At 41.4% G+C, this 16,155-nt stretch overlaps 1 protein-coding gene across 1 annotated transcript in view; it reads right to left on the reverse strand.

Moving 5' to 3' along the window:
- The window catches only part of PGM5 (phosphoglucomutase 5), a 69,713-nt gene extending 54,006 nt beyond the window's left edge, over positions 1 to 15,707 (reverse strand). Inside the window, exons 1-6 of the mRNA XM_048930966.1 lie at positions 15,201 to 15,707; positions 8,650 to 8,812; positions 6,691 to 6,837; positions 5,082 to 5,207; positions 2,511 to 2,701; positions 1,167 to 1,321 (exon numbers count right to left, since the gene is read on the reverse strand). Coding sequence (XP_048786923.1) covers positions 1,167 to 1,321; positions 2,511 to 2,701; positions 5,082 to 5,207; positions 6,691 to 6,837; positions 8,650 to 8,812; positions 15,201 to 15,461 — 1,043 coding nt within the window. The 5' untranslated portion in view covers positions 15,462 to 15,707. The remainder of the gene's footprint in view (positions 1 to 1,166; positions 1,322 to 2,510; positions 2,702 to 5,081; positions 5,208 to 6,690; positions 6,838 to 8,649; positions 8,813 to 15,200) is intronic.
- Between the last annotated feature and the right edge of the window lie 448 nt (positions 15,708 to 16,155).

Genomic DNA, 16,155 nt, shown 5'->3' on the forward strand with positions numbered 1-16,155 from the left:
AATGCATAGATCCCAGGTTGTACTTCCAAAACTACCTGTTATTTATTTTAAATTATCTATCTATTATTTTAAATTAACTATCTCAATATAACAGTAGCTTTCACTTCAACAGTGAGATATTTGGATCACTAAACAGACAGCATAAAATAAAAAAAAAAAAACCAGCAATCTAACTGCATTTTCTTAAAACAGACTATTCACCCACAAGTAAGGAATATTTTCCTAAAGGTTCTGTCAATCATTAAATGAAACTGCTAGCTGAGTAAAGTAGTAAATTCCTGAAACCTCCCAAATAGAGATGCACCCTGATATTCTTGTTTCTCGATGAGTGTAATCAACCTTTTCATAAAATCTACATTTCATTTTAAAATTACTGCTTACGTTTCTTGATTAGACACATATAGCAGCTCAACCAACCACTCTTGTACTAGTGAAGCTATGCAGCCAGACTAACACTGACACACAATTAGCTCTGTGATCACTCCTTCCACATAAAGAATCTAAGGCAGTAACATTTAGCTTAATCCTCTTATGAGGAGTTTACAGAAAATTTAAGCCTGGATGAAATTTCTTCAAAATCCAGCTGCTGACATAGGATATACTTTTTCAACAAATTTTTTAGAAACAAATTAGCCTTGTCACAGATACCTGAAGTACACTTTCAACAATTCATGTCCTGGAACTGGAAATGGATTTCAGGACTACTAAATACCCCTTCCAGGACATTTAATATCATAATAAAATACCTAATTAACCTGATTAAAACAACCAGTTTTGTGGAGGTTTTTTTCTTCTTAGTGCTTGCTTAGTAAAGCACTTGCATTTTAACTGTTTTAAAATTCCATGGTTTGAAGAGGGAAGCTGCCAGATGAGACTATTATTTAATCAGAAAAAGAATGAAATTATTTGGAAAAGGAATTACCCCTTACTTTTCATAATATCAGAAAGATCTGACCTATTCATTCCTTCTCAGGGTGAATTAAACTATTTTAATCCAAGTAAAGGTTAGTAATATTCATCTCGCTAAGATCAAAGCATCCTTAAAACAAATTAAAGCAATGAAACACATAAGCACATCATCAAATGACAACGATTTTGCAACTGCTTTATAATACAAAGCATGGAGATAATATAATGACCAACATGATAAAGATGTTCCATCTTACTTGTCCAGGGCTGTACTGGTGGGCATGCTTCTACCAAATCCTCGGACACCCATCTGACAGAAGTATGGAATGCAAGACAGATTGGCAGCAATAATTGCCAGTGAATCAGACGCATTAACAAAGAAACCATTTTGGCCAAGGATCATATAGCGGTCCTGGAAAAGACAAGAAATACAGAAACCTCAAATGCCTCAAATCCTATGCTTTGGTTTTTTCTTTTAGATGAACAGTAGAAACAGTTCTTTTGTGTTTTTTTTTGTTTTTTTTTTTTAAATAGGCTTTGTGTTACATGTATCCCTCTTCAGGCAGAGTAAATTTACTGGCATTGTCCTGACAGATTTATAACCTTGATATCATACCCTCACTCCCTCCAGTAAACAAAAGCTCCTAATCAGACCCTAGCCTGAGCCTCCTACACTGTACTTCAGTAGGTCTGCTCCTGCCAGGGAATGCCTGTGTAGGAGAATCTTTCTGCCAACTGCACGCACTGTACTGTGAGTAGGAGGGTATTCTGTGTTTCGAGACCACAGAAAACAGCTTCTGTTCTTCAGAACCTTTTCATCATTCTCAAATCTTCACAAGACAGCAAGTTGTTTTTGCAATACTTTACTGATATGTTGATAACATGTCACAAAAACTAAAACAAGCAGAGATTATAATTCAGTGTTTTATTCAGCTAAAAATCTCTCTATGTTAGCCAAAACTCACTTTCTTAGTTACTATTTATTAGTTAGTTACTATTTAGTGACAAGTTGATGCCATCTGTACATGCTGTCCTTTCCCACGCAGAGAAACATTACACCAGAAGAAAACAAATACAGACAAAAAAGGAGGGGAGGGGAGGGGAGGGGAGGGGAGGGGAGGGGAGGGGAGGGGAGGGGAGGGGAGGGGAGGAGAGGAGAGGAGAGGAGAGGAGAGGAGAGGAGAGGAGAGGAGAGGAGAGGAGAGGAGAGGAGAGGAGAGGAGAGGAGAGGAGAGGAGAGGAGAGGAGAGGAGAGGAGAGGAGAGGAGAGGAGAGGAGAGGAGAGGAGAGGAGAGGAGAGGAGAGGAGAGGAGAGGAGAGGAGAGGAGAGGAGAGGAGAGGAGAGGAGAGGAGAGGAGAGGAGAGGAGAGGAGAGGAGTCATTCTGGATTCAAATCCTGCTCAACTTGCAAACATCCGTACAAACAAATTATTGCACGTGACTGATTTACAGGTACAAATTCTATCATCTATGCTTGAAAGTAATGTTATTCATCTTCCAGAACTGTCTGAAAAGCAAATAAATTATACTTACATGTCAATACCTGACAGCAGACAAAACAATAACTAAGGTGAAACTTCCACACCGATCACAATACTTACTCCATCAGCATCAAAAGCAGCTCCAAACCCATACTCTCCACCTCTCATAGCCTCCAGCAAGGCAGTTGCATATGTTAAATTGGGATCAGGACGCTGTCCACCAAAATCCTCCAGAGGAATACAGTTTATAGCAGAGTTTGCAGGAGCTCCTAATTCATCACAGAGGATTCTTCTCACGTAAGGTCCCATAACTGCAAAAATATAAATCTGCCATGCAATCACAATAACATATGCTTGACATTCAAATTTTTCACAGTACTTCAGAGACTCGATACAAAGCATACTTCCAGCAATTCTATACATCTGTGCTATTAACAAAAGGGAAATCATCATTCCTCAGAAGAGAATATGGTCACTCCACACAGATCAGTTTCTAAGTTGGCATTAAAAACACACTTCTTCACTGAAGTAACCACTGAATATTGAAAGATAGAAGTTTTATTTAGCAACTATTAGGGGAAAGTAATCAATGTACAAACACAGGGTATTCCTTACTAGAATAAAAATAATATTATTATATTACTATTATAATATTTTACATGTCCTAGACTGCAAGCAACAGTTTAGCAAATGCACTAGCAAAGAAAGTAAGCAGTAATAGAATGGAAATAGGGAATACACTTCTTTCAGATTTCTCACACTGAAATTAAACAGGTTTCCCTACTGAAAATTTTGCTGCATTTTTCCTATTGTCACGTACATAATAAATAAAAACTTTCCTACAACTGATTACAAAATAACTTTTTTTTTCTTTAATCATATGGCCAAATAAGACCGTGGTTCATGTTACCATATCATAACTAGTATATGCAGTATTATGGGGTATCCAAAAATATCACACAGATTCATTTTGAATCTTTTTATTTCACCTTTTGAAGCTTTTTATTTCACCTACAACCCAGTTCACCATTCCAGGACTTCTCTTAATTTCCTGGTAAGATTTACCAATCCTAACCTTATCTGCTGAACAAATGCACATGCATTTCCATCCTTTATCCAATTCATCTCCATTTTCAATAATTGTAAGGAGTATTTTCTATCATTTCAGAAATAAGAGGATCCTAAACATACACGCATCTGGAAATGATGTCATTATCAAACTGTACCAAAGATTTTCCAATTTCACAATCAAATATTTTGATCATATGGAGAAAACTGTAATGTTAGTTGTATCTGAAATCTATGCTTGTGCACTGGGGTGGCTGAGTAGCATTTTTTATAATCATAGAATCATAGAATTACTCATGTTGGAAGGGACCTCAAGGATCATCAAGTCCAACTGCAGCCTAACCATAGTACCCTAACTAACAATCCTCTTCTAAATCATATCTCCGAGCACCACATACAAATGGCTCTTAAACACACCCAGGGATGGTGATTCAACCACCTCCCTGGGGAGCCTATTCCAGTGTTTAACCACCCTTTCTGTAAAGAACTGTTTCCTAACATCCAACCTAAACTTGATGCAACTTGGGGCTGTTTCCTCTCGTCTTGTCAACTGTCACCACTGAGAAGAGACCTACCCCGAGATTATTTAGTATTTTGTAATAGGTGAGGACATCAGAGATCTATACATTATTTCAATAACATTTCCTCCAGAAGTGTATGTGATGAAAGGCATTCCATTCCTCATTGCTCGGCCAACTCACCGAGGATTCCTGGTAGCAATTTATTCAGATTTAACTAATTTTCATTGAATCACAGAATGGTTTGGGTTGAAAGGGACCTTAAAGATCATCAAGTTTTTATCCCCTTGCCATAGGCAGGACTACCACCCACCAGATAAGGCTGCCAGGGACCCATCCAACCTGCCCTTGAGCACCTGCAGAGATGGGGCATCCACAGCTTCTTTGGGTAGCCTGTGCCAGTGCCTCATCACTCTCCAAGTAACGCACGTCTTCCTAACATCTAACCTAAATACCCTCTCCTTCTATTTAAAACCATTCCCCCTTGACTCATTACTATCTGCCTGTGCAAAAAGACAGTCTCCCTCCTGCATCTAAGTTCCCTTTGAGTACTGGAAGGCTGCGGCAAGATCTCCCTGGAGCCTCTTCTTCTCCAGGCCAAATAAAATGAGCCTTTCTTTATAAGATAAGTGCTCCAGATCTCTGAGTATCTTTATGGCTCTCCTCTGGAGGCCCCTGGACTGGAAGAAGCAAACCAGGTGAGGCCTCACAAGGAGAGAGCAGAGGGGGACAATCACCCTCCTGCTCTGCTGGCCATCCCACTTTCGATGCAGCCCAGGATACAAATGGAAGCCATTTTTCCTTAGCAGAGACTGTCCTATAACCTCCTTGGTTATGACACACTGCAACGTATCATCATGGAAAGATCAGCTCATCCTGCTTGCTTTCAAACGCAGAAAGAAAATTTTTATTGCATACAGATGTCCTCAATTCCTTATCAAGAAAGGACTAGTAGTGGGTTAGGCCTTTATTAATAGTCTGATGTGCAAGCCTTTCAGCATTTCTAAAAATCCTGACATTTATACACTGTATATGTATTTATCTTTATTGTAAAACTATTGTAGCAAACTCATATTTTGGTCCTGATAATATCTTAAGTTCATACCTCCGTTCATGGCATCAATCCTTATTTTGATCTGGTTGGGTCCAGTCAGTAAATTTCTGATTGCGTTGAAGTCAAAGATATTTCGAAGGAGATTGAGGTAGATATCCACAGAATCAACAATTTCCACTAGAAAAAAAAATAATGCAAAAAAAAATCAACAACATAACAAAACAGAAATACAGCTTACATATGGGGACATACGTCTCCCAGCACACTTTCACAACCATGTACCTGAATCAAAATAAGACCACACAATCTCTGTGTAACATGGATTGGTGCTGATGCCAAAGAGGCAAAGTAAAAAGCTCTTTCATCAACCTTAAGCCTTGCATGCATTTTTGCTTGCTACAGCACTGCAGAGAATGGAAGACATCCATGTTGATAAAAATTCACAATTTCTATTATCTGAAAGCAGTATCTATTTGCATCACTTCATCAGGATAGACACACAGCCTATCCTTTTCATTTTTGGCACTTACAATCTGCCTCTAGTTTATTGTCATTCTAACACCATATTTTTGCATTTTATACATTACTGACTTCAGAAAGTTTGGCTCAAATACATCTGTTTGGTTTTTTTTGTTACAATCCTATTAATATGAATTGTGATGCCACAAAGGGAGAAAGCTACAGCTTCTTCAAGATACTAAACAGGTCAAAGTTAAATTAATTACTGAAAGTAAATTTGTTGGAATCAAACCAGCTACCATGATAAAGCCATGCTTTTCAGTCAGCTTGAAGCTATTTTTCTGATTAAATTCAGAAGAATGTTACACAAACACCTTTTTATCTGGTTTAACGAATATCCTGAAATATTTTAGTTTTACAAGTTAAACTACTGTCCTCAGAAATGCTGACCTCACCCCCATGCTCTTCTTCAGGGTAAAATGTAAACATAGTACCTAAGAAAAAAGCTTAGACTAAAATATACTTGAACTAGAAACAACAACAAAAAATAGTTCCCATGGTTGAAAAGTAAAACACACTGGAAGATGAGTCGATTATCTGGCACATGGCAAAATTCTTAAAGATTTGCTAAAATGGTATTTCAGCATAACTTGTCAGCCCTGATCACAATAAAGTTTACATTATTGTTAAAGTTTAAGGCTCCAATTTTCACACATACGAACAAATGACACAACATCCACAGAACTGTTCATATATATTAAGATAACATGCACGTGAAATTGAAGTCTAAAAATTATCCTAGCTCCTCCCAAATCCAATTAACTTATTTTCAGTTGCATCTTTTGATCAATTGCAATACTTCCCTGGAGTCCCCTGGCAGCTATATTGTTCCAGAATACAGCATCTTTCCAGAGATGACTGGGAAATAATTCTTCCTCAAATCAGAAAACAACAACAACAAAAAAGGGATTGTTTTTAGTCTATTTTTATGCTACCTGATATTTTTTGTGTTTTCCTGTATGCAAAATGAACACAACACTCACCCTTACCACCGAGCATTTTGAGATCTAGTAGCAGTAAGGAATTCTGAAAAAATAATGATGTGATTAAATAACTACTGTTTATCATTCTGTGGCAGTTCTACTATCTACTACTAGAATCAACACGTGTAAGTAGCATGCATAAAAGCCTTCATTTATACCTCGGAAAGGTTTGAATTTGTTCTCCAGATCAAACTCTTGTCTTCCTAAGCGAGATAAATCAACTCTGAGATCAGGACAAATGGCATATTCTTCCAAGGTTTTGCTGATTTGATAAATCTTATCTGAAACTACATCTGGAGCAGGTCCTATAAGAGAAGAGAACTTGTCAGCTCATATTTTTAAATGGAGATTCCATACAAAAAAAAGTTTGCTGGTTTAAAAAAAAAAAAAAAAAAAAAAGAATTTATCTACTGAAGAATATGCTCCAAAAAGAGCACTGGTGTATTTTTTACATTGCAGCACACTTTTTAAAGGGAAAAAAAAAAAAACCAACAACACAGAACTTGGGAATACAGTGCATTCTCACACCATTTTGTTTCATAGAAAGTATTTAAGGCAATCACTAGCCTAGAGAAAAGAATTCAATCATTTTTCTTTGTGTTTGTAACACAAAAACATTGCCATTTTTTTCTTCTACAGTGAACTTCAACATATATACCAGTGAAAAAACTGCCTTTCAGGAGCAGCTTCTGGTGTCTCATGGGTCTTTCTGCAAATGCACAACCATGAAGCTGAGATTGTTTGGCATCTCACTTGATTTCCTTGGCCACAGATTATCATTAAAAACTCCTTAGCAGTTTGACAGCCATTAAGCCACCAATGCCCTAATGACACATTCATAAGAATCGAAGTAATTTAATCATTTAACAAGCAGTTGTGAGAGCTTAGGTCAATGCAAAAGAGAAATCACATCTAAATGTGCATTATTATCAGCAAATCCTGAAGATCGGCTATATTTTTAAAAAATTATTGTCGTTCTAGTAAGAGTTGCAGGCTTGATGCAAAATGACCAGAAGACCACTCTGTCTTATCTAATTCTTCTTTGCTTATACTAAAGCCACACTTCCAACTTGGAAAAATGAATTCCTGTGTTCTTTTTGTTTTCTCTCTCTCCTACTTGAATGCTTCCTTCTTTTCACCATTGGATGCCTTCCTCCTGCAACAATGCTGCTGTACCCAGTATAGCCTTACCACATGAATCAGAGTCCAACATCTCAGACACAGCCTATCTGATGGTCCAAGGTAATAAATACAACACACAGTAGTCATTTAACTTTATTTGGCCTTGCAAATGACTTCTTACTGTTTTATTCCAAACCCAATCACGGGGAAAGGACAGGCTTCATTCACACTACATCAGCCTTGATAGGATGATTTTAAGGGTACTTTGGGATTTTCAAAAGGAAAGCATCCTACGTTTGTGAAGTGTACCAGGCTTCGGCATTTGTAAAAATCATTGGGTTTGCACAGATCAGTAACACAAAATGTATAAAGTGCTACATAACTACATGCACCAACTTAAAAATTTCAAAAAACAAGACAACATTACTGTACACGCAAACTGTGTAATTCAGGAGCAGAAATGAGACAGCTAAAGTAGTACAATTCTCCTTGGATAACTGCAGTTTTTCTTCCTGGTCAACATGAAGAATGCTTTTTTCCATACATGAAACATATTCTGACTTATGAGTTACACTGCTTACAGCACTTCAGAAATCACATGCTTTAAATTAAGTGCCAGGACAACCAAGACAGAAACATGAAACAAACAAAACTCCCTCATAGGCAACCTCACAGAAAGATGAAAACTGTTACAATAATCCGTCAGAGTAAGTAAAATAAAGTAAAAATTGGACAGTAAACCTCGAAGAACTCTTACCAACATTGCAAGGGCTTTAATGAATGTTTAATACTTACTGACCATATGCCATGTAAACAAAAACAGTCCTACCCTTGAGAAAAAAAGAAGAAAAAATACGCTTATTCTCTGCAAAGTTGTTAAAGAATAGTCTGTGAAAGAATAACCAAAAGCACAGTTAATGTCAGTTGGCTATCCCTGAATTTTAATCATACTGAGATGCAGTGCCATAAACGTGTTAGTTAAAAAGAACACCTACCTCCATTTGCAACCTCAAACTTGACTCCAAACTCTCCTCCAGGTCCCCCAGGACTGTGGCTGGCTGTTAAAATAATCCCACCAGCTGCTTTTATCTTTCGAATAATACATGAAACAGCAGGTGTGGATAAGATACCATTCTGCCCAATAACCAGTCTGCCGATCTAGGTGAAAAAAGGTGTTATTTTTAATGTTAATGAAGAAACATACACATCAATATATGTGTATACAGTGGCTAACAGAAATTTTAAGCTCCTACCATGGAACCTATTTGCTACAGAGAAATACACAAACAGGAGCTGGTTACTTGCTACATTGGTGTTCCATTAACAAGTGCTGTATTATGTATACCCAGAGCAGCAAGGAGCATAGACACAACAGCAAACTGCAAGCCTCCATCAATGGAATGGGGTATGATCCTGCTATCAGGCCTTTCCAGGTATCCTCATCAATCACCAAAGCTCCTCTAATAACAGTATGTTTCAGTGTTGAGCGTGTGGAAGCAAGCAAGGTCAGAGCTTCAGTCAGCATAAAAGAGAACAGCAAAGCGATTTGGCTTTCATGGAGGGGCTTTTCAGAGCAATTGCAAATATAACCACAATATATTTCTAAAACATGCAATCTCTGAGTCACATCTTTGTAACACAGATACCCTTGGACGTCCTGCCCGCAGAAAATACCAGTCCTCCTTCAGTCATTATTTACTCTTTGGCTATTTCAGACGAACATGGAGTGTTTCCAGGACACAGCTGAGCAAGGGAAGTTCCCACCAGTCTTAAAGTAAAAAAAGCTTTCAGGTGGTGTTATTAAATACTGCTTCAGTGCGTTTGGTGTTATGCACAGTTCCACTGCATGATTCCAATTTCAAAGCCTCTACCTTAGTTACCTACACAGCTATTACAGTTTCAGCTCAGCATGAATAACCGAGGCGCTAACCATACACAATAATTTTGATGCATAAGGATCTTTCTGCTGGAAAATAGGAAAAGCTATCAAAATCATAAGTAAAGTTCACAGAAAACATTCAAGTTTTGTCTGATTTGCTCATGGTAACTAATGTAAACACGTTTTGTTGCACTGCCAGGTATGGACAAATCTGAAGGAAATGATAAGATACAAAACCCAAGAAACTCAAAATGGTAATTTCTTGTTTTGCCACTGCAATTATAATACTTCCCACGAAAAACAAGTATTCAGGGGGGATGGGGATATGTAAGTCAGCAGAATCCACTTGAAGTTGCCATTCCACTGACATGGTCAACTGGTGAGGGTGGAGCGTATAGCTGGTCACCTTCGGTACCAGGCAGCTGAGCCTCATTTCTGCTCAGTTCAGAGGTGCTTTATTATTCATGTCTAATAATACAGATCCATTAACCTGTGATAAAACAATGAGAACACCGCCTTACTTACTGAAGAACCTTGATTATTTGTGGAGGAAACCAAGCTAGTGAATACCGATTTCCCTGAAAAGCAGATTAAATGTTATGCAGGCACACTGCTGCAGATTTGCTCCCGTCAGACTTCGTACTGCATTCTGGCACTTTGTCTCACTTCCCTTCCTGCTCTTGGTTCTCTCTGAAGGTATAATTAAGCAGTAATTTAGAGTACGAGTATTTGTAAATCTCAAAATTTATCATAAAGGTCTCAGGAGCAACAACAAAGATATGTTTCTTCCGCTTAGTCTTCAAATAGTGAAGGGGCTGGTATTTCTCCAATACAGAACCGAACTGGTATCTCTTGCTGACTAGAGCACTTTGCATTCATGTAATGGTCTTAGCATCTTTTAAAACTCTCCAAATGCTCCAAAACTCTCCAAATGGAGATTTAAAAATCTCCAGAATTTGCTTTTTTTTAACTCAAGTGTTTTGAATAGAAACTGCTTCAAAAATGGTTTATGTATAACCTTACTTATGACTGCAGAAATGCAGTTCCTATGTTATGGAATAAGGAAGACCGTTTTATATAAATAAGCAGAAGTGTTCCTAGTGTTCTGGGCTGCCTTTCCACAGACATACCTTTGCCTCAGAAAATACCCAGGACAGAACTCCATCCAAACTTCTCAAGGAGAGGCAATGATACTGCTAGTAGTTCAAGCATATGCCTTGAGGCACCTTACGAACCAAGTTCAAGAAAAAAGGATTTCCATGAGCTGTATTACTTACTGTTTTCTTTATATCAGTGCTTATTTATATAGGTAGTAATTTGAAATAGAAATACTAATGTTTTCCAATTGTTTTGAATTTGAGCGTGTCCTTTTAAGGCTTCTTTTCAGCCTATGCGCAGCTTTTGGACAACATGAGACTTCTTCCAAGACTGTTGTACAAGTGCCATCATTTAATCATCACTTCTCATTGTACCAAAGCACTAGAAGAAACACAGACCACTGGGAAATGGGCTTTAGCAAACTTTCCCCCAGTCTATAGCATGTACCCCCATATTTATGGGAAATAAAATGAAAATAAGTAATGAAAACGCTAGTTTTGAGCACCTTCTCCCTCTTTTCTAAATTATTATGCATGTAGAATACTAAGGCAAGTGAAGACTCCATTTTCCAAATACAGCTGTCAGAAAAGTGTGGTGGCTCTCAAAACGTTATTGTGGATGGGTAAGCAAAAGGAAGATGACAGGAATTATGTTTTGCTGATGTACTGTGAGGTATTAAAGTATCAATACATTTATATTTATGCATGCAGGGTATATCATGAATTCTTCTATACTTCTACGTGAGGTTTAGGTTTTTTTGTAAGCGCACAGAAATCACTGTTCTGAAGTAGCCAAAACACAGATTATTCACAATGCACAAATTATCTGGCACTGTCTTTTTACTGCACTTCACTTTTCTCCTGCTCAACACAAAGCAGTTCTCCCATTTTCCTGGACGCCAGCACTTATACGAATAGGACTATTTTGCGTTGCTTTCAGTATTTGTGACAGGTTATTTGTTCAGGTGGTTATTCCTACACTAATTAGAATTAGTGCAGAAGCAGTGTAAGAATTGTTTGAACTAATTCCTACCCTGTAAAAACGCTATAATGTTTCGTATTCTAAATTAAATAAGAAAGTGAAATTATGTCTTATGATAATCTATTTTGTTCACAGTGACTACTGCAAAGAGCTTCATTTTACATATAGCTCTTCAGTGCTTCTATTCTAAACTCTAAATTCCGGCACTCCTTAGAAATGTAAACATCTTTCTCTCTTCATTTTGATGGCAGGAATTCAATCCCATCCACTCTCAGTCCAGTTGCTGTTCATTATGTCTCTGAATCAAGTATTAAACTGATATCTAATTAATTTTAAGAAATGAACTCTCAGATTTACAGACTTCTCCGGGCTAAACCAGCAACCAGATGGTGTCCACGTACTCACTCACAATTAAAGTTCCAGTATTATCCTTCTGAAAATCTTAGACAGCTTCATAGCATGGAAAGATTATTTCTGGAATTCAAAAACTTGCATGGCTACGAAATCACAGGCTTGTAACTGTCTCTTTTAATACCGTGCCCAGCGCCACGTCCTATTTTGTCTCTCACGCCGCATCCTATGTTGTTGCTCTGCTTTTAGTAGCAGCAGCAGCGAAAGAGACCATGTTCCTCAGCAAACTCTGAGGGTACAGTCACCCTAACAAGTATTTTACAGAAACATTTTTATGCAGTATTACTGCACGCAGCTGTGTATTTTCAGAAAATACAATGGAGTCACTTAACATTTTTAAATTGATCTTCCCAGTAATTTTTCTCTCACATGCCTCAGTCAATTGAACCTGAAATAACACAAAGCAAGTGGATTATACCCTGCAAGTGGATTATAACAGGATAGGGATATATCTTCTTTCACTGTAGGATCCTAATGATGACTTAGTGTCATGCCTAACATAGAAGCAAATAAGTCAGCCATACAGGTGTAAGGAGGAAAGATACGATTCTCATGGGAAACAAAAAAAAAACATGGTATTGCTAAAAAAGCTGGAAAATTCTTTGCCATCTCAAACTTTTACAGCATTATTAGCAATACTTCACGACCTCCACAATGTTGCTATGAATCTCCATAGGCCAAGTACAATCAGCAACTCATCCGTTTCTGATCAGATCCAGAATTTTTAGTTTAAACTTATTCTGAACTTTGCCTCAAAAATAAAGCACCACACCCAGCTGATGGCTCTAATGGAATACTTGCATTTAATTTGTAGTGAGACTTTGTCACACACGATGGATCCTTTTACCTCAGTTCTTCCTGGCATTAAGAAGCAAAAACTGCTGACAAGTGGCAGATGAAATGGAGATGCAGCTTCAGATATTCTCCTAACATCTCACTTCTGAGAAATGCCTGTTGCAAGCTGGAATGAGACAGGACCTTGCACTCCCACGACATGCAGCCTCTTACCAAAATGTGTTCGCCTCAATCCGATTTGTGCGGTCTTTCAAAGAATGACCACTAGTTAGATGCTTCCAGCTAACCTACAGTATCTCTCCAAACAGAAAGACATGATGAATCATGTGCTGATGGCCACTGCATAGCACCCATAGCCACTGCCAGCAGTGGAAGCCTAGAAGCTGCAGCCATGGTGTACCTGCAGTCCCAGCCCATAGGGTGAGCGGAGGGCTCAATGATGACAGGAAGGCAGGGCAAGCAGCAGCAGCTGACTAGGCAGGGGGCCTCGGCTCATTCCTTCTCCGAGGGCCTGTGCCAACTGTGCTAGGCTGCTAAGGCACGGAGAATGCAGGGTGAGTCACCAAATTAGAACAAGGGGAACCTAGCGACTCTAAAGGGCAATACGTTTACAGTTGATAACAGAAAATCCCCTTTATTTTTATACTCAGCAGGCACAATTAACCAAAGAACTCAGTATGTGTCTTCCTGGAAGGAGACTTCAGCTCAATTTGTCAGCACTACTTGGCCGTCTCTCTCCTGGAACTCCACTGAGACTAAACGTTTTCAGGGCAGCTTCAAGCTCCTACACGTTTCATCTCACCCGGCATTTGCCAGCTTGCTTTTTTTTTTTTTTTTCCTTTTGATGCTGGCCAGGCTCCTTGTAGAGATATTTGCCTTGGCCAAAGGGAGAGGTATTTGCCCTTAGCAGTATTCATGCTCTTCACCTGAACCATACAGCACAGGACTAAGCAGTGCCTTTGGGGAGGCTTAGATAATTTCTCAGCTGTCATATATTAGCAATCAAAGAATAATACATGTAATGAGTATTCTTTGGAGGCAAAAAAAAGTGAGGCTTATGCACTTACAGTGTGTTGCAGAGATACAGAGAAGCAGCCGGCGGGCCAGAGCACATGGGAGCAGGATCAATGTCACCCCCAACCACCACCCTCTTGAATTTGTCAGGACTGTGTCCCCAGACAGAGTATGGCACTTGAACTCAGGAATCTGTGGGAACTGCCAGCAGACACTCTTGTTTCTTGGTTTCAGAAAACAGTAAGGAGAAACTGTGCTTCCAAGAAAGCTGCAATAACTTAAGGAAAGGGAAGCCCAGTTAGAGCAAAGCGCCAGAAATACGCTAAACTGGAAACCTCCTGAGGTCAAAAAAACCTAATCTGCAGGGGGAGCAGAAGAAAATGGGAAATGTGACAAGGGATGCTGGAAGGAAGCAAGCTGACAGCAACATTTGCCAGGACAGAGTCCTGACTGCAGCTCAGCCCAGCTGAGAACTCCTCAGCCTTCTAAGCTCTACATTTCTAGCCTCCCTCAGATCTCAGTCCTTGTGGTCACCTTGCAACTGCAACTCACTCGGTGCATACAAGAGCAGTGGGTGACTGCAGGCTGGGCAGAACAGCCCTTGCTGTGCTTTCTCCTGCCCACCCTACAGTGACAGAGCTTCCCTTGCAGAGCTATCAGTGAGAGGAGCTGACGCAAAGTAGTCCTGTGGAACTTGCAGTTCCCAGCTATGAGCAGTGGCCTGCCACTGCTCCATGCTGTGTGCGCTCACTGGAGGGTCAATTCAGCAGTCAGGAGAGACAGCAGCTTCAACTCTGCTTTGGAGAAGAGACTTCAAGTCCATGCTGGCTTGTACTTCCCAGCTTTCTGCATGTACAAACAGACAAAGGTGTTTGCACACTTCTATCAGAAAACATGATTCCCCTCTTGAGATTTTTGACATTTTCAAATTTGACCAAAATACGCTGTAACCCATTTGACTGGATGGGTTGTCACCATTATCTCATTCAAATGAATGAACACTAAACGAACAGAGAACACTAATTTTCTTAAGATGCAGCCAAACTGCTGAATTCCTCTTCCTTTACATCGTTTTCCTTGAGCATCCCTAAAAGACAGTAAGCACCAAGCACACATCTAATGCCCTCGCTTTCCACGCGCTTATGTTTGACTCTGCTAAACCTTCTCTGCAGAGTCAGGTGTGGTTTTTCAGCTTCCACTCCTGACTCGGTCCCAAACGAGCTGTGCAGCACCACGGTCGGCTCGCAGTACCCGGGGCTGCCAGAAGCACCCGGCTTACACGCACGCATCGCCAGCCTCGCCCAAAGCTGGCGGAGCAGCCTGACCGACGGCACAGAGCACCGGCAGAGCCGGGAGCCCCGGGCTTACCCCGTTGGCCGCGGCCATTTGGACGACGATCTCGATGGCCGTCTTGCTGAAGTAGCGGCCGTCGCTGCCCACCACCATGGTGCAGCCCTGGCGGTCGCGGAGGTCGACGGAGGAGAGCAGGCTCTGCACGAAGTTGGGCAGGTAGTTGCGCTGGCTCTCGAAGAGGCCCGTGGGCCGCCGCAGCCCCCCGCCGCCCGTCGGCCGCTGGTCCTCGTAGGGCGTCGTCTGCACCGTCAGCACCGGGATGGGGTTCCTCTCCATAGCGACGCTCGGTGCCGCCCGGCCGGCCGCGACTCCGCTGCGGAGCGGCGGCCTCACACGGGCTCCCGGCCGGCGGCGGGGCGAAGAGAGGCGGTTACGTCCGCCCCGGCGGCGCGGGATCGGGCTCCCCCGACGGTCGGCCCTCGTGGGACGGAGGCGGGCCGGCTCGCCCCTCGGAGGCCCGGGGGCGGCGGGAGAAGGGCGCAGCGGGGGAGCCGGGGAAGGCGCGGGGTCGCGCCGCCCCTTCCCCGCCCGGCGGAGGTCCGCCGGCGCCGCGCAGCGCGCAGGGACGCGCGGGACTTGCCAGAGCCGTGCTGTCAGCGTGCAGCGGCCGCGGCCAAAAATAACCCTGGAAAGCAACACCGAGAATCGCGGTCTCCTGCCAGAGATGTAACCGGAGGCTGGCGGAGAGGGAGAGCCAGCGCCGCGCACTTGCTCGGGGGGATCACGCTCTGTCAGCGCCGCAGCCGGCCCCGGCCGCCCCCTCCGGCTGCGGGAGCCGCGCGCCTCAGGACGGCGTGCCGGGCGGCCGCTCGCCGGGAAGCAGCTCGCTGTGGGAAGCGCGGGAAGCGGTCCCGTGCCGTGTCGCGGGCGAAAGAAACGGGGAGTTAAGGAGTGAGAAAGTTACAAACGCTGAAGTGAGCGTGGTGGTTTTCTTTCAGCTATTGCTCACGAGCGACTTTCCTGTATGGGA

This window comes from Lagopus muta, chromosome Z, assembly GCF_023343835.1.
Source record: "Lagopus muta isolate bLagMut1 chromosome Z, bLagMut1 primary, whole genome shotgun sequence".
In the NCBI taxonomy this organism is placed as follows: domain Eukaryota; kingdom Metazoa; phylum Chordata; class Aves; order Galliformes; family Phasianidae; genus Lagopus; species Lagopus muta.